This window comes from Cygnus olor (genome assembly GCF_009769625.2).
Source record: "Cygnus olor isolate bCygOlo1 chromosome 31 unlocalized genomic scaffold, bCygOlo1.pri.v2 SUPER_31A, whole genome shotgun sequence".
NCBI lineage: Eukaryota > Metazoa > Chordata > Aves > Anseriformes > Anatidae > Cygnus > Cygnus olor.
This window is the reverse complement of record NW_024429052.1, coordinates 105,194-125,778: the sequence shown is the minus strand read 5'-3', so window position 1 is coordinate 125,778 and position 20,585 is coordinate 105,194. Positions and strand designations below refer to the sequence as shown.

Genomic DNA, 20,585 nt, shown 5'->3' with positions numbered 1-20,585 from the left:
CCTGGACATGGAGCCATTGACAGCAATTTCATAGAGCAATGTCCTCCCCCTCAAGATAAAACAATTTCTTCAGCCTCTTCCTGACCTCAGCTTTGGAAGAAGAACCCAATGTCCAAGCACCAGCAGTGAGGAAATCCCCTTTTATTAATGAGATGTGACAGAGCTGTACCATAACACTAGACACATATGCAAGCATCTCTGGATACGACAGAGTGGGTTCAGGCCTCTGCAGAAGTGGAGTGAATGCAGATATTTCTGGACAAACAAGATCATCACAGACAAAAAGCTCAAAGACCAGGAGTTTCCTGAGACCAATTGGACCTTGTGAAGAGACATTGGAGTCACTGTCCATGGGGGTGTTCAAGGAAACGTTAGACCTGGTGCTTAGGGACAAGGTTTAGTGTGTGTCATTGGTAGTAGGGCAATGGTTGGACCAGATGATCTTGGAGGTCTTTTCCAACCTTAATGCTTCTATGGGCAGCTTATTGCCGCTGAAGGACTACTGCCTGAGTAAGCTTCGTCAGTGCATCTTTGAGCTCCTGGTTCCTCATGCTATAGATAAGGGGGTTCACTGCTGGAGGCACCACTGAGTACAGAACTGTCACCACCAGGTCAAGGGATGGGGAGGAGATGGAAGGGGGCTTCAGGTAGGCAAATATGGCAGTGCTGGAAAAGATGGAGACCACAGCCAGGTGAGGGAAGCATGTGGAGAAAGCTTTGTGCTGTCCCTGCTTGGATGGTATCCTCAGCACTGATCTGATGATCTCCACGTAGGAGAAAAGAATGAAAACAAAACACCCTGAAGCTAAAGACAAACTAATCACAACAAGCCCAACTTCTCTGAGGTAGGCATCTGAGCAGGAGAGCTTGAGGATCTGGGGAACTTCACAGAAGAACTGGTCCACAACATTGCCTTGGCAGAGGGGGAGGGAAAAGCTATTGGAAGTGTGCAGCACAGCATTGAAAAAGCCACTGCCCCAGGCAGCTGCTGCCATCTGGGCACAAGTTCTGCTGCTCATTATTGTCCCATAGTGCAGGGGTTTGCAGATGGCAATGTAGCGGTCATAGGCCATGACAGTGAGAAGACAATACTCTCCTCCAATCAAGAAGAAAAAGAAAAGGACCTGGGTGGCACATCCTGAGTAGGAGATAGCTGTGGTGTCCCAGAGGGAATTGGCCATGGCTTTGGGGATAGTGGTGGTAATAGTGCCCAGGTCGAGGAGGGCGAGGTTGAGGAGGAAGAAGTACATGGGGGTGTGGAGGCGGTGGTCGCAGGCTACGGCTGTGAGGATGAGGTCGTTGCCCAGGAGGGCAGCCAGGTAGATGCCCAGGAAGAGCCCGAAGTGCAGGAGCTGCAGCTCGCGCGTGTCTGCGAATGGCAGGAGGAGGAACTCTGTGGGGAAGCTGCTGTTGGACATTTGCTGCCTCAGGGCATGGTTGCCTGTCCAAGGAGGGAAAAACAGACAGTCAGGACAGGGTCTCTGAACAAAATCCACTCTGTTTCTCAGAGACTCCTTGAACACTCACTTTCATTCTCCCCGGATGGCATACTTCCTGCTCCCAGGCTGGCACTCTGACCTGTGCTGGGTGAGTGCACTCTAAGAAAAACAATTCTCTGCCTGGGGCATCCTTCACAGGATGCTGAGTGCCAACATCTGATCCTCAGTTTACCCCCACCCTGTTGCCCCAAAGAGCTGACATACCCAGTGGCCCCAGTGTAAGAGAAAGAGCAACACAGAGAGGTGGAGGGAAAAGGACAAGCAGGATGACCGAGAGAGGGGAGGGACAAATGAGCAAGCAGAAAGGGGTCACCCTGCCCAGCCATGCCTGCTGCCTGCCAGCCAGCACCATGGCAGAGCAGCGGCTCTCAGCCCTTTGCCGGGCAGTGGGACAGGGCACATAACTGGAGTGGCAGACCTTCCTTCTTCTGGGGCTCTGGCTATCCAGGAGGCAGCTCCTGCCCAAGACCTCCCAGCCCAGAGGGCAGAGGCTCTGCTGGGTGAGAGAGGAGAGCTGAGGGGGGTTGCTCAGGGATGACACCTGCACTGCAGGGGATGGCAGGAGGTGCCTGTCTATCCTCTGCAGCAGGGTTTCCCATTGCAGTTCCCTTTCTTCCTTCCAGGAGCTGCTGCCTGCAGGAGTCTTTTCCAGGAGCTGCTTTTCTGTCCCCACATCTGTGCCCTGCCAGTGCTCACACACCCCGTCCCATCTGCTGTGCTCAGCTCTGCCCTGCACCCTCTCAGTGCGTGCAGGTGCTGAAGAGCAGGTCACACAAGCCCTGATGAAACTGGGAAGGTGATGCTGCTGCCTTCTGAAGGCTTGCAGGTGCTGAAGGCACTTTCTGAGGTTCTTCTTAAAATTTGGGGTGACAGAAACTCAAAATCTTCTCTAGTCTGTACAGCTCTGTTTCCATTCCTATCCTGATGAACCAAAGAAAGCTGAAAGCAAAGCTTCAGGAAAGCCCAGACCGCAGCAAGCAGCTTTAGCCTCGACCTTCCTTCTGAAGAGTCCCATATGACAGGGTCTGGGGGGGTTGTGGAGCTGTGAGCAGCCTGACACAGGCAGCAGCCTCTGGGCACCAGCAGGACCCTGCCCTGCCCTGACTGGGGGGCTCCTTCCACCCACAGTTTCTTGCTGCATTGCCCTGGGCAGCTCCCCGGGCAGGCTGAGTGCTGAGCCTGGCAGGCGGCAGAGGCCCTGCCCCAGCACACAGACCCTGGGGCACAGCAGAGACCCTGCTCTGCACCACAGCCCTGGGCACCCCTGCCTGCACCCCAGCTGAACAGCCTGTAGCCAGCCCCTCCAGGAGGAACCATTGTGTCCTCTCCCTCTGACAGCTGTGGCACGTAATCCCTGCTCTGGACCTTGTTCTCCTCTTATCCAAAGAAGCCCTGTGAGTCCTCCTGAAAGATGCCATAGGCTGTGGGATTTGCCATCAAATCTAGAGATGGCAGCAGGAAGAACAGCTGCGTTGCCTTGCAGCCAGAGACTTACCCTGTTCAGGGCTGGGAAGATTTCTCCCGCAGTGAGCTCTCAGCAGCCCCCCTCCACACTGCCTTTAACATCTCCCTCCCTTCTCTCAGCCGCCCTTGTCCCCTGCAGGCAGTGCCCTCAGCCCTGCTGCGCTGTGCAGAGGAGCTGCTCGTGGGCAGAGCTGTCTCTCTGCAGCACTGCCCGCTTGCCAGGAGCTCCCCTTGGGCCCAGGAGCCCGGCCCAGCTCAGTAGCACAGGGAGCTCTTGACAAGTCCCTGGGCCTCCCGGGGAATTGACTTTGAATCATACCTATGCAATCACTGTTCTTCCTTCTGTCAGCTAGAGACAGACACTTATTTCCAGTGCTATCTTTTCTTCTATATCACAATAGGAGTTCCTTATGGGAATCATCTTTTCCTGTCCTTTTATCAGTTAGGACCCCCACAAATTGACACAGGTGTATTCCATTTCTTTCAAGCACTTGTTAATATTCAGGAGGAGGAATTTTTTCACAGCAAATGATATCCCTCTGTCTACACAGACTACACAACCAATTGTTGGCCAGAAGGCTCATAGAAATATAGAAGTTATGGGGTTGGAAGGGACCTTAAGATCTAGTTCCAGTCACTGTGAAAGGGGCAGAGTCACTTCCCACTAGACCACTTTGCTCAAGGTCCCAACCAATCTGGCCTTGGACACTACCACGGATGAGGCATCCACCACTTCTCTGGGCAACCTGTTCCAGTGTCTCACCACCCGCTGCATGAAGAATTTCTTCTTTAGGTCTGATCTAAATCTACTCTGTTTTAGCTTAAAAGTGCTGCCCCTTGTCCTATCACTACACTCCCTGATACAGTCTCTCCACATCTTTCTCCTACGTCTCTCCCCCTGTTCTGTCAAGAATGGGGAGGGAGACAGTGGCTGTGTGGTGCTTGGCTACCTCCTGGGGATAAACCACAACACATCTGGGGACACAAACCTGACCAACAAGTGATAACGGAAGCAGTGAGGGAGCCAGTCCTGATCAGTCACACTGACTGGTGAGAGCATGGGAGAGAGAAAATGTTTCTTCCAGCAAGGTTATCTGACTAGGACCCTTGTCATTTGGGAAACCAAGGGAAAGGGGGGAATACTGGTAACAGGGGATGTCCTATGAGGAGAGGCTGAGGACACTTTGGGTTGTCTAGTCTGGAGAAAAGAAGTATGAGGGGCGACCTCATTGTTCTCAGCAACTTCATGAGGAGGGGAAGTGGAGAGGGAGGTGATGCTCTCTTCTCCCTGGTAACTGATCACAGAACTTGTGGGAATGGCACATAGATGCACCGGGGGATGTTCAGGGTGGACAGCAGGGAAAATTTTCTGTATTCTGAGGGTGATCAAACACCGGAACAGGCTTCCTTGAGACCTGGTTCTTGTTCCAGGCCAGTGTCAGTGTTCAAGAAGCATTTGGACATTGCCCTCACTAATATGCTGTAACTTTTCTTTAAACCTGAAGAGGCCGGGTAGTTGGACTAGATGATCTTGAAACGTCTCTTCCAACAGAACTATTCTGGTCTAGTCTAGTCTAGTCACTACACACGTGTGTAGGCCCCATTTATGTATTGGAAGGCCACAATAATATCTCCTGGAGTCTTCTTTTCTTCAGGCTAATCCCACCTCTCTCAGCCACTCTCCACAGGACATGTATTTGGTGTGCCTTTGGTAGTCAGATGGTAGGCTGCAGGGGGTGCTGGATGGTGAGGAACATCAATTTGAACACTTTGGGTTAGCTCTCCTGGCTGTGTCCCATCATAATCTCCTGCACAACTCCAAACTACATGGCGTGGGGGCAGTATGAGAAACAGAAAGCCTTGATGCTGTGCAGACACACTCCATGACTGTTCCTAAACCCTCTCAAAACCAGTTTCCCCCTGCACTAAAACACCTCTGCCCTGGAGAACCCCTGTGCAACAGCTGTCTTGAAGAGTGTTTGTTCTGTTTTCATCTTTCCTTTAACATGTGACCAAGTCTTGGAAGACAGAAGATGGTACAAAAGGCTTTGTCTGGAAGGCAAAGTTGAGGCTGAGCTGAGACATAAATAAAAAATATTCGTTTATTATTTAAACAACACTGAAAAAAATGTATTTTTCTTTTATTGATGGTGTGAGGAATGATAAGAAATATGGCATTTGCCTTTGCAAGTAATGCTTCTTGGAGCTAGGAGGGACATTCTGCTACTCACCAGGATTGATCCAAGATGACCAAGAGTGGCCGTGCAAGGACATCAGCCAGCTCCCTCTGCTCTCATGGGTGAATCCCATCAGGTCCCATAGACTTGTGTATCCCATTTGTTCCAGTATGCCCTGACCTGATCCACTCCCACCAAGTCTACATCTACCTTGCCCCTGACTTTTCCCCCATTCTCTGTGACCTGGCATTCCCAAAGTCCAGACTTGCCAGTACTGACTGAGGTGAAGAAGGAATTCAGCACCTCTCTTTTTCCCTGTCCTGTGTCAACATATCCTCGGCCTCATTCAGCAGTGGGTCCACATATTCCCGAACCTTCCTTTTGCCACCTATGTACTTCTAGAAGCCCTTCTTACTGCCTTAGACATCCTTGGCCAAATTCCGTTAGAGCCGGGCTTTAGCTCTCCGATATTCTTCCCTACATGCTCAGACAAGGCCTCTGTAATCCTCCCAGGTTATCTGCTCTTGTTTCCACCATCTCTATGCTTCTTTTCTGTGTTGGAATTTGTCCAGAATCTCCTGGTTCATCCATGCAGGTCTCTTGCCATTTTTACCTGACTTTGTCTTTCTTGGGGTGGACTGCTCTTGATGTTGGAGGAGGTGACCCTGGAGTATTAACAAGCTTTCTTGGACTGCTCTTCTTTCCAGTGCCTTATCCCACAGTGTTCTTCCAAGCAGATGGTTCAAGAGGCCAAAGACTGCTCTCCTGAAGACCAGAGTTGTGAGCTTGCTTTTTCTGAGCTACGCTGTCCTCCCACAGGATCAACTCCACCATCTCCTGGTCACTGCAGGGAACATTGTTGACTCTTCCTGAACTTACCATGAACCACAACCCCCAGATCCCTTTCTGCAGGGTTATGCTCCATCCACATGTCCGCCAGTCTATATGTACATCCAGAAATATACTGTTCCAGGTGCAGAATCTGGCATTAGTTCTTGTTAATTTTTATATGGTAGGTGACTAACCAGTCTTCCAATCTATCAAGATCTCTCTGTAAGGCCTCTCTACCTTCAAGGGAATTGAGGGAGCCTCCTAATTTAGTAGATGTAGGGCAGTCCACTTATGTGCCTAAGCTCTCAAACTCCTGTCTTTTCTCTCCTCTGTCCTTTACTTATCCCTTGAAGTATCTGTCAAGGAACAGACCAACCATTTCCAGAGTGTGCCTGTCAGCAGTACATTGTGATTCTTGGAGAGCAGTGTAACCTCCACTAATGGCCCTCAGAGGCTGGAGAGACAGACTGAAAGCAAATCCATTTCTTGCCAGGGCTGCCCATCCGAGTTCTCTTTCTATTTGTCCTTGCAGACAACAAGGTTTGCTCACTCTGTTGGCAGCCCTTTTCTTGTTTAAGTTCCCATCTTCTGCTTACTCCAGAATGTCTCTGCTCTGAAGAAAAGATTTGGCATACACAAGATATTGGGCACTTGTTAACAGGCTTCCCTAAGGAAAAGTCTGTCTGGCCTGTTTTGCCAGTGACAATAATTGCTGAATGATCTTCCTGTCCTTATCATAACCCTTGAGCCTTTTTTCATTTATTTTCTCCCCCTTTCCCTTTGAGGAGGGGGATTGAGAGACCAGTTGTGGTGGGGCTCAGCTGCCCAGCTGAGTGTAACCACCACATATAGGGGGAAAAAAAAAAATAGGTCAAAGGGCTGGAAGGTATGCCCTGTGAGGAAAGCCTGAGGACACTTGGGTTGTCTAGTCTGGAGAAAAGTAGGCTGAGAGGTTACTGTGGACAAGTTCCTGAGAAGGGGAATTGGTGTTGGAGGTGACGATCTTTTCTCCCTGGTAACTGTCAGGATGTGTGGGAACAGCACAAGGCTGCACAAGGGAGATTCACACTGGACACTGGGAAACACTTCTTTACTGTGAGGTTGGTCAAATACTGGAGCAGACTTCCTAGAGACCTGGTTGATGCCCCAGGCCTGTCAGTGTTCGAGAGGCATTTCGACAATGCTGTCACACATAGTCTCTAACTTCTGGTCAGCCCTCAAGAGGTCAGGCAGTTGAACTGGATGAACTATTGAACTATTGAACTATTCTTTTCTTTTCTTTTCTTTTCTTTTCTTTTCTTTTCTTTTCTTTTCTTTCCTTTCCTTTCCTTTCCTTTCCTTTCCTTTCCTTTCCTTTCCTTTCCTTTCCTTTTCTCTTCTCTTCTCTTCTCTTCTCTTCTCTTCTCTTCTCTTCTCTTCTCTTCTCTCCTCTCCTCTTCTCTTCTCTCCTCTTTTCTCCTTTCTTTTCTTTTCTTTTCTTTTCTTTTCTTTTCTTTTCTTTTCTTTTCTTTTCTTTTCTTTTCTTTTCTTTTCTTTTCTTTTCTTTTCTTTTCTTTTCTCTTTTCTTTTCTTTTCTTTTCTTTTCTTTTCTTTTCTTTTCTTTTTTCTTTTTCTTTTTCTTTTTCTTTTTCTTTTTCTTTTTCTTTCTTTTTTTCTTTTCTTTCCTTTTCTTTTTCTTCTCTTTAAAACTGTGCCATCCCTCGACTGAGTATATGCAGCGCAGTTGTCCAACTCAGGGGCAGGACTTGGGATTTGTCCTTGTTGGATATCATGCAGTTTTGATTGGCCTATCCCTCCAACATGTTTCCTATTGCAAAAGAGAGTACTATCGGAGATGGTGTTGAAAACCTTCCTGGAATCCTGGTACATGAGACCCACTGCTCTCCTTTTACCCACAGAAGTGGTCATTTCATCCTAAGAAGTAATGAAATTGATCAGGTATGATCCACCCTGGGTACACTCACCTTCTCATTCAAAGCCTCAGAAATAGGATCCAAGAGGATACGTTCTGGAACATGCTCCTCAGCCTAAGAAAGTTTCCTAAGAACCTCAGCTCTCCTTATGGTACATGACTGAATTTTGTCTGCTGCTCAGAAAAAATACTAATAGGCAGTAAAAAGATTCAGTGGTCCTAAATGTAGACATCGGCTCTCATTTCCATTTCCCCAAGAAAATCTCCCTACACTTAAAAATGATGTCCCCAGATGTTTTCTGACTCTGAGAATTAATTCATCAGAGTGTGAAGATAGCTAGATATGTCCTTGACCAGCTCTGGCACCTCCAAGATCACCAGGGGTCTTCATCTGAACAGCTCCCTCCTGGCCTCTGTCTCCATTAAATGTTCTGAGAGCTGAGACAAGCAGCTTACATGCAGATGCCTGGTTTGTGCCTACCTGAAATAAGGCAAGAGGAATCCCAATTCCTGTGGGCTTGTATGAGGCAAAGGAGGGTGCTGAGCCCCCTTCTAGCCTCTGGACTGCAAAGAATGAGATGTCTTGGTTGACTCAGCTGAAACCCTTCCCTCAGCAGAGGGAAGGGTGATCCCTCTCAGCCCTTGCCTGGGTGTCCTGCCTACATCCAGGACATGGAAAAGTGATTCTTGGACTTCAAACTTTTTTCTGATATGAGGAACAACAGTGCTGGAAATGGACAGAAGCAACATCAGTGACTGCTTCATTAAGTTTCAGAGTCGATTCCCCTGGAGGCCCAGGGACTTGTCAAGAGCTCCCTGTGCTGCTGAGCTGGGCCGGGCTCCTGGGCCCAAGGGGAGCTCCTGGCAAGCGGGCAGCGCTGCAGAGAGACAGCTCTGCCCACAAGCAGCTCCTCTGCACAGCGCAGCAGGGCTGGGGGCACTGCCTGCAGGGGACAAGGGTGGCTGAGAGAAGGGAGGGAGATGTTAAAGGCAGTGTGGAGGGGGACTGCTGAGAGCTCACTGCGGGAGAAATCTTCCCAGCCCTGAACAGGGTAAGTCTCTGGCTGCAGGGCAACACAGCTGTTGTTCCTGGTGCCATCTCCGGAATTGCTGGCAAATCCCACAGCCTGTGGGAGCTTTCAGATGGGCTATCAGAGTTGCTGTACTGTACAGGGGAATGACAAGCTTCAGAGCAGGGATTACCTGTCATAAATAACAGAGGGACAGGACATGATTTTTCCTGCTTGCAGAGCTGGCTGCAGGCTGTGCAGCCAGGGTGCAGGAAGGGGTGCCCTTGTCACTCTTTTTCTCCTAGACCAGCTCCAAAAGTTCAGAGGCATTGAATGCCCAACAGCAGCTTCCCCACAGAGTTCCTCCTTCTGCCATTTGCAGACACACGCAAGCTACAGCTCCTGCACTTCGGGCTCTTCCTGGGCATCTACCTGGCTGCCCTCCTGGGCAACGGCCTCATCCTCACAGCCGTAGCCTGCGACCACCGCCTCCACACCCCCATGTACTTCTTCCTCCTCAACCTCGCCCTCATCGACATGGGCACTATTACCACCACTGTCCCCAAAGCCATGGCCAATTCCCTCTGGGACACTAGGATAATCTCCTGCTATGGATGTTCCGCCCAAGCCTTTCTGTTAGTCTTTTACCTTTCAGCAGAGTTTTACCTTCTCACCGTCATGGCCTATGACCGCTACGTTGCCATCTGCAAACCCCTGCACTACGGAACAATAATGACCAGCAGAACTTGTGTCAACATGGCAGTGGCTACCTGGGGCAGTACTTTTCTCTATGCTGTGCTGCACACTGCCAATACCTTTTCCATCCCCCTCTGCCAAGGCAATGCTGTGGACCAGTTCTTCTGTGAAATCCCCGAGATCCTCAAGCTCTCCTGCTCAGATGCCTACCTCAGAGAAGTTGGGCTTCTTGTGGTTAGTGCTTGCTTAGCATCTGGGTGTTTTGTCTTCCTTGTGCTGTCCTATGTGCAAATCTTTAGGGTAGTGCTGAGGATCCCCTCAGAGCAGGGACGGCACAAAGCCTTTTCCACGTGCCTCCCTCACCTGGCCGTGGTCTCCCTGATGGTAAGCACTGGTATATTTTGCTACCTGAAGACCCCCTCCATGTCTTCCTCATCCCTGAATCTTTTGCTGGCAGTTCTGTACTCGGTGGTGCCTCCAGCAGTGAACCCCCTTATCTACAGCATGAGGAACCAGGAGCTGAAGAACGCAGGTTGGAAACTGATAACTGAAGGTTTTTCAAAAGTAATATACTGCCTGTCTTGTTCTGCATATAACTCATAATATAATTTATAACAGGCACAGATTTTGGCCTGTGTTTCTGTGTTTCTTTTTCAGAGATAACCTATGAAAGTCTAACCAAAAAAAAAAAAAAAAAAAAGTCTTTGTACATCTATTTCCATTTCAGTATCTACCTGTCTGTTGTGACTCTGAGACTTCCTGTAAACAAGGAGTTAGTATATTTTTGTCTTTAAAGAAAAGACTCTGCAGTGACTTGATTGCTTGAGATCCTTCCACAGAGATCTGTGGTGGAGCTGCAGGGGCACTCTGCTGTGTGCAGAGGTGGAGGAGAAAAAGAGTCCTGGCACAGCAGCACTGCCAGGGAGCCCCAGGGATTGGTATTTCCCAAACTGCTCTCCATGTCAGCTCCCACGCTCTCCTCCAGAGCCCTTGTGTTGCTGTGAGGACTGATTGCTCTTGTCACTTGCTCACCGTGCTGCTGTGGGGCAGTCTTGTGTCCACAGGCAGGGACAGGCCAGGGGCACTTCTCTAACACAGCTGGCTATGTACCAGCATCTCCAGCATAAAAGGGGATGTGCTGAGGGCAGTGCCTGAAGGTTCAGCTCTTCTCCCAAAGCTGCTCTCATGGATACTGCAAAGGGATGGACTTGAAGGAGGCTCCCTGATTTCCTTGTTTCTCTTTCATGAGTCTCTGACTCTGAAGAAGGCCGGCTATCTGTGCGCACCCTCCATGGCCAAAGAACCACTTGTGTGGGAGGCAGTCAGCGGCAGTGCCCCCACCAGCTGGCTCTGCCTTCCAAGCCTGACCAGCACGGCCCTGCAGAGTGCCCCCACGGCCCCATGCACCACAGCCCCCTCGCTCTGCTGAGCAGCACCACCAGCTTGGGGGCTGTGGGCAGCATGGGCAGGGGCTGCAGGAATGGCTGCTCAGGCCAGCCCAGACATGCTGGCCTAGAGCAAGGCTGTGTGGGACATGGGGTGTCCTGGGAGCAGAGCAGGGCACTGTGTGTGTGCGGTGGTTCTGCCTGAGGTGCCCCAGGGCCAAGGGGGTGGTGGGAGGGGAAGTGGCAGGGCATCTCCTGCAGCAGCGACACTGCCACTGACCTCCACTTCTCCATTTGCTGCTTTGGGGCCAGCCCAGCCTGGGCTGGTCTCCTGGGCTGACCTGGGCTGGGGAGAGGATAGGGAGGTGTGGAGAGCTGGCGGGGGCTGGGCTGGCCTCCTGGGAGAGACAGCGGGGAACTACAGAGCAGGGGTTGGTCTGGGCCCTTGTTCTCTGGACACCCTGGCAGATGCTGCCCCAGGGCAATGGTCCCGGAGCAGCCTTTCACAACCACCGTTCCCAGCACTGGGCTCTTGCCACAGCTCACACAGGTGGTTTGTTTCTACATGGAAGGACACCAAATGACTACATCAGGAGTTCATGTTTGCCTTGTACATATGAGACTGACAGTAGCACTAGTGCAGTGAGTTGAACCCATGTGAGCACAAGCGCCATAGACTATTAACTATGGGTGCCATCATTTTCTCTGGGACAAATGGTTTCTTAGTTTCATTTCCCTTAGAGGATAATGTCCCCTGAGAATCGACCTGAAGGAATTTTTCAGCTCTTACAATATTTCTCTGCCAAGTTCTCGATGTTTCTCTTAAACAAACATTCAGTGCTTGATTCACTTGTCCATACAAAGGTGGCAATTTCCTCTAAAGAAATCCTGGAGGAGCTGAAGGTCCAAAGAGGGAAACATGAATCAGGACGTGTGGGACGTCTTCTGAAGCACGAGCTGGTTGGCAGGCAGAGTACCTGAGGGATTGTGCAGGGCATCCCCTGCACCCTCTGCTCCTGGGGTGGCTGGGAAGAGGCCTCCTGAGCACAACAGCTCCTTGTAGCCCTGTGGATGCTGGCTGTGAGGTCACTTCTGTCCCAGCCCCTGGCTGGCCAACAGCAGGGAGGCAGAGCCTCTGAGGTCATAAAGGCCATCAGAAAGCTGCCCCCAACGTGGTGACACATTTGGGGAGGCCAGGGGAAAGCTGGGTGAATAAACATGGGTGATTTGGGAGAGAGAAGAGGGTCTTGGCTAACAGTAAGGAAAGATTTTGAAGAGGTAAGAGGGGTTCAGGTAAGGCTGCTGCTGCTGCAACACTCACTGGGACAATCTTCATGTTATGTCCTGGTAATATTTCTAACTAGTAACCCAAAAATCTCGTGCTACCCTTAATGCTCTCTCTCACCCTGAAAGGCATCCATTGCTCTAATCCCCAACCTCATTTCCTAACTTGAAGACAAACCCCAAACACATTACTTGTTACCATTAGTCATAGAGTCATAGAATCATAAAAACACAGGGTTGGAAAGAACCTACAAGACCATCTAGTCCAACCATCCTCCTATCACTAATACTACCCCCTAAGCTACTAAAACATACCTCGTAGCACCTCGTCCAGGTGCTTCTTGGACACTGCCAGGGACGGTGACTCCACCACCTCCTTGGGCAGGCTGTTCCAGTGCCTGATCACTCTTTGAGAGAAAAAGTTTTTTCTGATATCTAATCCAAATCTCCCCAGGCGCAACTTGTGGTCATTTCCTTGAGACCTATCATTAGTTATCTGAGAGAAGAGGCCGACCCCTCCTCATCAGAACCTCCCTTCAGGAAGTTGTAGAGTGCAATGAGGTCTCCCATGAGCCTCCTCTTCTCCAGACTAAACAATTCCAGCTCCCTCAGCCACTCCTCATGGGAATTGTGCTCCAGACCCCTCACCAGTTTTGTTGACCTTCTCTAGACGTGCTCCAGTGCCTCAATGTCCTTCTCGTAGTGAGAGGCCCAAAACTGAACACAGTACTGCAGGTGTGGCCTCACCACAGCTGAGTAAAGGGGGATGATCACCTCCCTGCTCCTGCTGGCTACACTATTTCTAATACAGGCCAGGATACCGTTGGCGTTCTTGGGCACCTAAGCACACTGCCAGCTCATGTTCAGCCGAGCATTGATCAACACTCCCAGGTACCTTTTCTCTTCACAGTCTTCAGCTACTCTGTCCCAAGCCTGCAGCATTGCATGGGGTTGTTGTGGCCAAAGTGCAGGACCTGGTGCTTGGCCTTGTTAAACCTCATCCTATTAGCCTCATCCCAGCCTATTCTGATCCCTCTGAAGGGCCACCTTACCCTCAGGCAGATCGACACTACCTCCCAACTTGGTGTCGTCTGCAAACTTACTGAGGGTACACTCAATCCCCTCATCTAGGTCATCAATAAAGATATTAAACAAGAAAGGCCCCAGTACCAAGCCCTGGGAGATGCCACTTGTAATGGGATGCCAGCTGGACTTAACTCCATTCATCAAAACCCGCTGGGCACGGCCCTCCAGCCAGTTCTTTACCCAGACAAGAATATACCTGTCCAGGCCACGGGCAGCCAGTTTCCCCAGGAGAATACTGTGGGAGACCGTGTCAAAGGCTTTGCTGAAGTCTCAGTAGACTACATCAACAGCCCTTCCCTCGTCTACCAGTCTGGTCATACGATCATATAACGGACCCCCACCAAGATGTCACCCCTACAGGCCTTTCCCCTCATTCTTATCCACTGACACTCTACCATTCCCAACCCCAAGCGCTTCAACATCAAAACACTCTAATATAAAGAGCAATACCACCACTTTTCCTTCCTTGTCAATCCCTTCTGAAGAACTTGTAGCCGTCTATCACAGTACTCCAGTCATGGGAGTGATCCTACCATGCTTCATTACAGCAACTAGGTCAGGGTTAGCCTGTCTCACAGTCGCTTCCAGCTCCTCCTGTTTTTTGCCCATGCTGCATTCATTGGTGTAGACGCATTTCAGATGAGACATCTGCCTCACCCCCAGCTTCAGCATTGTTCCCCCAGGCACTTACTGGTGATCCCTGTTTTATCCCCTTCCCCTGTCATAGCTAAATTTTTCTCAATGAGTCCTTCTAGCTTCTGTGCTAGGATTCATTTCCCCCTTGAAACTCTTTGAATCTCTATGGTTCTACTTAGAGAAGCCCATATGCAGCTGAGTTTTGCATTTGAGACCAAAACAGTGTTGTTAACAGACCAGTGTTTCACTTACTGTTGAACCATGTCAATGGGTTCTCCATCTCTCATACTGTCCCCCACGACATGTAGGTTGGGGGTATGCAGGACAATGCAATGGGACACAGCCAGTACAGCGGACCCAAAGGGATTAAATAGATGCTCCAATAGGTGTTCCAGCCCACCACCCCACTACCAAAAGCACCTCTCAGCCTGGAGCAGAGGAGCCTGTTGGGGAAGAGCTGAAGGGTTGTGGGGACCCACCAGCAGGAGCTGGGAGGGCAGTTTGGGTGCCAAGTCCTGCCCAAGGGTCCAACCTTTCTCCCCGTTCAGCTCCTGTAAGAGAGGTATCTCTGCCCGTGGGTGCTGGGCAGGCATCCTTGGGCTCCATGGGGGCCCAAGGCAGCAGAGGGTGGGCACTGCCAGTGAGTGCCTCATGGGGCTTCACAGAGAAGCCACTTTGTCTGGAAACTGCCTGCGGCTGGCAGGACGGAAATGTCTCTGTCAGTAGGAATAGTGTCGAGGGACCAGGGGCTCTGGCAGCCCCACAGCCAGACACTGATCCTGCTGGCCCTAAGATGTGACCCTCCCCAGCCGCTGTGTTTCTGAGCTCTGCTCCCCTTGATCAGCCTCAGGGAGGTGCCCAGAAACATGGGCAGGGAAGCACTGGATCTGTGGCAAAATCCCCAGAGGGTTTTAATATGAGGAAATACCAACACACAGCATAAAAACAGGGGAATACCAAGAGCGGAAATACCCATGTGTGTCTGCTGCCTGCTGGAAAAGCGAGACCGTTCCCTGGTACTCACAGCTGTCCCAGTGGCACTGAGCTCTCCTCCCTCCTGGCTGCACCCAGCTGCTCGGCAGGGCTGGGCTCTGCTGGCCTGGGGCTTTGGGACCCTTGTGCATGGGGCTCCGGTGACACATCCTGGGTGTCCTCGTGGGGATATGCCAGAGACACCTCTTCAACATCGTCATAACCCATGCTTCCCGGGAAGGGGGACGAGGTGTCTCCCTCAGCTCCGTGGGCCCCAGCACTTCTCTGGGAGCTCAGGCTTCCCCCTGTAAGCATCAAGGCAGGCTGTTGTGGTTGGTCCTGTGGGGAGCCCTTTGGGGCTGTACAACACCTTCCTCCTCCTTGCCAGCCCTGAGACATTCGGCCCATTCTCCCAGCCCCCAGGAAATCTCCCAGGACAGGTTCCCCGTGCTGGGAGATCAGGCTCTCGATACAACATGGACTTGCCTGGCCCTGGGGTTGGCACCAAGGAAGCGGCAGCGCTGCATTGCCTTCTCACCTGTGGCTGCATCCCTGGGCCCATCTCCCTCCTCTGGAATCCCGGGCACATCCCAGTCCCCCTGCCCAGGGACAGGATCCTCCCCAGGGTCAGAAACCTCCCCGGCATCATCATAGCCATCTGCTGGGTCACCTCCAGGCAGGACAGGGACATCTGAAAGGAGAGGGCAGGTGGTGGAGCGAGAAGAGACGTCCTGCAGAGTAGAGGATGGGAGGGTGTGCAGGGACACAGGGCTGACACACTGCTGGTGTCAGGCCACAGCAGAGTCTTCATGCTTCCAGCTCTGATGATAGCACTCAGCAGCACTGCTGTCTGTCTATCTGCAGGCAGGAGAGATGGAGCCCTTCCTCTCCTTCCCCCTCCAATCCCTGGGGTTGGCCCCAGACCATCCTCCTCCTCACTGTGCCTGGGTTAGGACTGTAGCTGGGTCAAGGACCCCTCTGAAAAGGAGCCTGCAGAGAGCTGCAGCAGGTGCTGTGGGATGAGCCCTGCTGCCACAGCTCGTGGTCAGGACTTCTGGGGATGGGCACAAAGAAGCTGGGGCTTCGTGGGGAGGAGATCCCCAGCTCCTCTGGGACCAGACCCTTCTCAGAGGGGCTCCCAGAGCTGCCCTGGGACGGTCCCTTCTCTCATCCCTTGGCTGTCCCCAGGGTGCAGGGCCAGGCAGAGAGGGGCTGTCCCCTCTGGGATGGGCAGAGCTGGTGGGGAGGAAGCTCCTGTGTGGGGACCAGCACCTGGATGCTCTCCCACAGAAATGAAAGCCCCAGCATTTCAGGGACCATGGGTAGGAGCTGCAGGGCACAGCCCTGGTCTGGGGCAAGGAGAAAGGGCCCTGCAGATGTGCCCCCGCAGGGACACGTACCCACCTGAGAGACTGAACCTCGCCTGCTTCTCCCACGCCAGGCTGTAAGCGATCTCCTCGTACACGGCCTCAGGGAAGAGCTCCCCTGCTCTCCCGGAGCCTGGGGACAGAGGCAGGGCTGGTCTGCGGATGGGCAGAGAGGGACAGGACCCCATTGGGCTCCCCCAGACCCATTCCCCGGGCCAGCACAGGGCTGTCCCCACAGCACAGCCCCACTGTGTTGTGTTGGCATTGTGGCCACAGCCCCAGGGAGGGCAGCATCCCCATGGAGATGGTCTGGGGCAGCATCAGCCTCGCACCATCCCTTTGGAGACAGCCCTTGTGCCCCTTTGGTCCCTGGGTCACGTCCCAGTGCAGACCCTGCACCAGCTCCCACATTTCCCCTCCCCATGGAGCTGCTCCATCTCTGCCCCACACGTCAATAGCACAGCCCGTGCCCTGCTGGGGGGTGGCTGACTCCACATTGGTGGACCCTGCTGCTCCACGCTCCTCCTGCCAATGCTGCCCAGAGCACTGCCAGCAGTGCATCCTACCCGTCTCACCCAGCCCAGCTCTCACATTTCTTTTCTCACCCCAGGACTGATGCACCAGGGTCTGGGCTCTCTCCACCCCTTGCTGCTGGTGCCCCATGGTCTGTCAGTCAGTGGGGCAGCACATGGGGCAGGGGGCAGCACACAGCTCTTCCTGTGCCCCTCACCAACACCCCCAGCACACCCAGCCCTGCCAGGAGGCATCTCCCCCCCAAGACCGCTGGGGAAGGACCCACCTCTGCGCTGAGCCCTGGCGCTTCGCACCTGCCCAGCCAGGAGGGCCAAGAGCAGGCAGAGGAGGGCCCCCAGGATGATGCAGATGATGACAGGCACCGAGAGTCTCTCACTGGTGGTGGTCAGAGGGCCCCGGGGGGGAACTGCATGGGCAGGAACATGGCAGGGGCAGCATCAGGCAAGGGAGAGGCTGGGGGCAGGACATGCCACTCCTGACCACACAAGGCAGCAGGGGCTGCAGGTGCTGGGGGGACACGGCTGGGTGATGGGGCAGCTCCCACCCTGCTGGGTATGTCACAGACTTCCCCCAGCTCCCTCGCCTTCCTGGGAGTCTCACAGCCCAGCAGGGAGCCCCTTCCCCTGGCTGTGGGTCACAGCCTGGCCATGGGCAGACCCAGCCCCGGGGGAAGAATAACTTACCTGCTTGTGAGGGGGGTGTTGCTGTCCTGGGTGCAGCTGCAGGGGAGCAGAAGGAGAGCCGGGCTGAGAGGCTGGGGCTGCGGTACCAGGCAGCCTCCCTGGCATATGGCCCCAACATGTGCCACCTGAATTGTCCCTCCTGCGGGGCTGGGCAGGGTGGCAGGGACAGGGCCCAGCACCACTGCTCTGAGCCACTCACAGGACAGTGCAGGCAGCCCAGGGGATGTGTGGGGACATCCAGCCCCACAGGGGCATCTCCCCACCCACCACCAACCTCCAAGTCTGCAGGGACACCCTTGCTCGGGCCCACACTAGGGCCATGGATGTCCCCAGGGTGCAGGGCCAGGCAGAGAGGGGCTGACCCCTCTGGGATGGGTAGAGCTGGTGGGGAGGAAGCTCCAGCAGGGGAGACGCCCAAGCCAGCTCTTTGCCAAGCCCCCAGCGATGTCTCCCAGCCCCACTGCTCACCTGAGCAATGCACAGCCGCATCTTTCTTATGCTGGCAGGCACCGCTGTCCCCTGGCTGGGCCCAGCAGTCCTGCAGAGACAGCTCCGTCCCCCTGCACTCCATCAGCCAGATGGGGCCCGTCCCCTCTCCAAAGGCAGCCTGGCCCAGGGCATAGACCGCGGGGCCACAGCCCAGCTGCCTGCATGCCACCTCAGCATCCCGCATGTCCCAGGCATTGTCACACAGCGTCCCCCAGGCGCCGCGGTGCCAGACCTCCACTCTGCCCGAGCAGCCATCCTTGCCTCCCACAGTGCGGATCTTCTCCCTGTCTGGGGAGGCAGCGACCTCCTATTGCACCGGGACAGCTGGGACAGCCCTGCCAGGTGAGGGGGGCACGCGCAGGGGCAGCTCCCTACCTGTGCACCTCGTGGAGTTGGGGCATGCAGCCACCTGCGGCCTTTCTGTCCATGTCCCAAAGGAAAGAGAAGTTGGGCTGAAGGGACTGCTCTGGGGGTCATGCAGGAGACAGCAGGGCTGACCTCTGCTCACACGTCCCCATGCTGCCTGGGTCAGGGCAGCAGCAGAACCCCGTTCATTCAGGGGACACACACGGCACTGTGGGGGGCACCTGAGTGTGCATCCCCACAGGGTCCCTGGTTCACAGAGCAGCAGGAGGCTGTCCCTGGATGGAGGACTCCTGCAAGCCCTGCATGGTCCCCTCTGAGACCTTGCCTGGCGATGCCCCTGCATCCTCCAGGGGCTGCTGGCAGCCCACCTGTTGACTGCTGCTGGTGGACATGGGTGGCTCTGAAAGCTGAAGTCACCTTTGTGCCACCAGCAGCAACAGGGTCTAATGCAGGAAGTCAAAGCCCCTCTGGGTTCCTTCTCTGCATTTGACCGTACCCAGTGGGGAGCAGGACCTGGTGCCTTGATGAATCAGATTTACCATTGCAGGTGATGTGGGTCTCTTCTCGGAGGTCATCACACGACTGTGGATGCCAGGGATCAGAGGGACACTGCCAGAAGGAGCTGTTGCTCTTCCCACACTCCACATGATCCAGCCACGCGGTGCCAGGCAGCTTGGCATAGATTGAGGTTGTTTCCTGGTTCCCTTCATTCCCACAGCCCAGCTCCTTGCACACCAGTGACACCGTCTCGGTAGTCATCGAGTTGGAGCAAACGCTGCCCCACGTCCCATTGTAGAAAACCTGCAGGCGCCCGGAGCAGCCATCACTGTTCTCCAGCCTCAGGGCCATGAACTCTGGAAGGAGGAAAGGCCCCAGCGACGTCCTTGGCCATCAGCCACTGATGGCCTTGGCCCTAACTGTCTCTGCCCTCACCCCAGCCTCACCGGCCCCTGCTCCCAGCCCCACTCCCAGCACAGACCTGAGCAGACGACTCCTGCATCCTCCTTGTGCCCACAATTGTGCTGCCCCCAGGCCTCAGCAAGGCAGTCCCAGAGAGCAGCTTCGGCCCCGGAGCAGTTGACGCCGTCCAGCCAGATCTGCCCGGAGCCCTCCCCAAACCGAGCGGACCCAGCTGCCTCCACGGCCCCTCCGCAGCCCAGCTGGTGGCAAACGACATCGGCGTCGGCCAGGTCCCAGGCGTCGTCGCAGACGGTGCCCCAGCGCCCCTGGTAGTAGATCTCCACTCTCCCGGCACAGCGCCCAGCCCCGTCCGCCAGCCGGACCCGCCGGCTCCCTGCAGCGGGGAGAAGCCCCGGTCATCAGGGGCTGGCTGCCTGCTCGGCCCCACACCTGGGGGATGTGCAGCACCACTCACCCTGGCACACGGCCCCCACGTCCTCCATGATCCCTGCTGATGGTGTGCTCTCAGTCAGGGAGGTGTTGCAGAGGCTCAGGTTAGCCTCGTGCCCTGTGCACCGCACCCCGCGCAGCCCCACGGGGCCCCGTCCTCGCTCGGCCCTCGTAGGGGTGTAGGCTGCCTCTGCCTCTCTGCACTGCAGCTGCCGGCACACCACGCTGGCCTCCTGCATGTCCCACTGCTCATCCAGGACTCTGCCCCACGTCCCGTGCTGGAAGACCTCCACGCGCCCGTCGCACCGGCTCCCTCCGCCCACCAGCCGCAGGGACATGGGGCGAGCCGGGCCTGGTGAGAGCAGAAATTCAGCCAGGCGCTGCCATGGGGTCCCCAGCTCTGGGTGGCCGTGTCACACACCAGGGGCAAATGGACTTTGCAGCACTGCCCAGCACTCACCCTGAGCAAATGACAGCAGCAGCATTCTCGTGGGAGCACTGCGAGGCCCCCAGGGCAGTCACCGGGCACTGCCCCAGGTGGGCTTCAGTCCCGTCACAGTGGAACAAGTCTCTCCAGACGGGGCCGGTTGCTCTCCCAAAATGCCCTCCTCCAGGAATGGACTCAGCAAAGCCACAGCCGAGGTGCCGACAGAGAACGTGGGCGTCCGAGAGGTCCCAGCGGGAGGCACAGAGGGTCCCCCACGTCCCCAGCACCTCGACCTCCACCCTGCCCGCACATGCCGTGCTGCCGTTCACCAGCCTGAACCCTGTGTACTCTGGGGACAAAGGACGGTGAGAGAGGCCACATTTGTGCTCCTCCTTCCACAGGAGCTGCAGGAGCGGC

At 54.3% G+C, this 20,585-nt stretch overlaps 3 protein-coding genes across 3 annotated transcripts; 1 reads left to right on the top strand and 2 right to left on the bottom strand.

Moving 5' to 3' along the window:
• Positions 1-482: 482 nt before the first annotated feature.
• LOC121062819 (olfactory receptor 14C36-like) lies at positions 483-3,119 on the bottom strand. Its single transcript, XM_040543084.1, has 2 exons — positions 2,995-3,119; positions 483-1,441 (listed from the first exon to the last, which is right to left on the bottom strand). Exon 2 carries the CDS (start codon positions 1,416-1,418, stop codon positions 483-485), a length of 936 nt encoding a protein of 311 aa, XP_040399018.1. The 5' UTR covers positions 1,419-1,441; positions 2,995-3,119.
• Positions 3,120-9,430: 6,311 nt separating this feature from the next.
• Positions 9,431-10,252, top strand: LOC121062818 (olfactory receptor 14C36-like). The gene is made up of 2 exons (XM_040543083.1): positions 9,431-10,153; positions 10,247-10,252. Exons 1-2 carry the CDS (start codon positions 9,431-9,433, stop codon positions 10,250-10,252), a joined length of 729 nt encoding a protein of 242 aa, XP_040399017.1.
• Positions 10,253-11,683: 1,431 nt separating this feature from the next.
• On the bottom strand, positions 11,684-20,549 carry LOC121062828 (antigen WC1.1-like). Its single transcript, XM_040543093.1, has 11 exons — positions 20,202-20,549; positions 19,767-20,092; positions 19,371-19,685; positions 18,931-19,245; positions 18,401-18,445; positions 18,005-18,313; positions 17,537-17,572; positions 17,119-17,259; positions 16,357-16,452; positions 15,491-15,643; positions 11,684-15,257 (listed from the first exon to the last, which is right to left on the bottom strand). The coding sequence occupies exons 2-11, from the start codon at positions 20,077-20,079 to the stop codon at positions 15,001-15,003; spliced, it is 1,980 nt and encodes a 659-aa protein (XP_040399027.1). The 5' UTR covers positions 20,080-20,092; positions 20,202-20,549; the 3' UTR covers positions 11,684-15,000.
• Between the last annotated feature and the right edge of the window lie 36 nt (positions 20,550-20,585).

Excerpts from the sequence above, each read along its gene's own strand:
- LOC121062819 (XM_040543084.1), bottom strand. The coding sequence starts at position 1,418 with ATGTCCAACAGCAGCTTCCCCACAGAGTTCCTCCTCCTGCCATTCGCA.
- LOC121062818 (XM_040543083.1), top strand. The coding sequence starts at position 9,431 with ATGGGCACTATTACCACCACTGTCCCCAAAGCCATGGCCAATTCCCTC.
- LOC121062828 (XM_040543093.1), bottom strand. The coding sequence starts at position 20,079 with ATGTCCCTGCGGCTGGTGGGCGGAGGGAGCCGGTGCGACGGGCGCGTG. Across the intron at positions 17,260-17,536 it reads AACACCCCCCTCACAAGCAG|TTCCCCCCCGGGGCCCTCTG; the intron begins GTAAGTTATTCT and ends CTGCCCATGCAG. Across the intron at positions 16,453-17,118 it reads CGCCAGGGCTCAGCGCAGAG|GCTCCGGGAGAGCAGGGGAG; the intron begins GTGGGTCCTTCC and ends CTCTGTCCCCAG.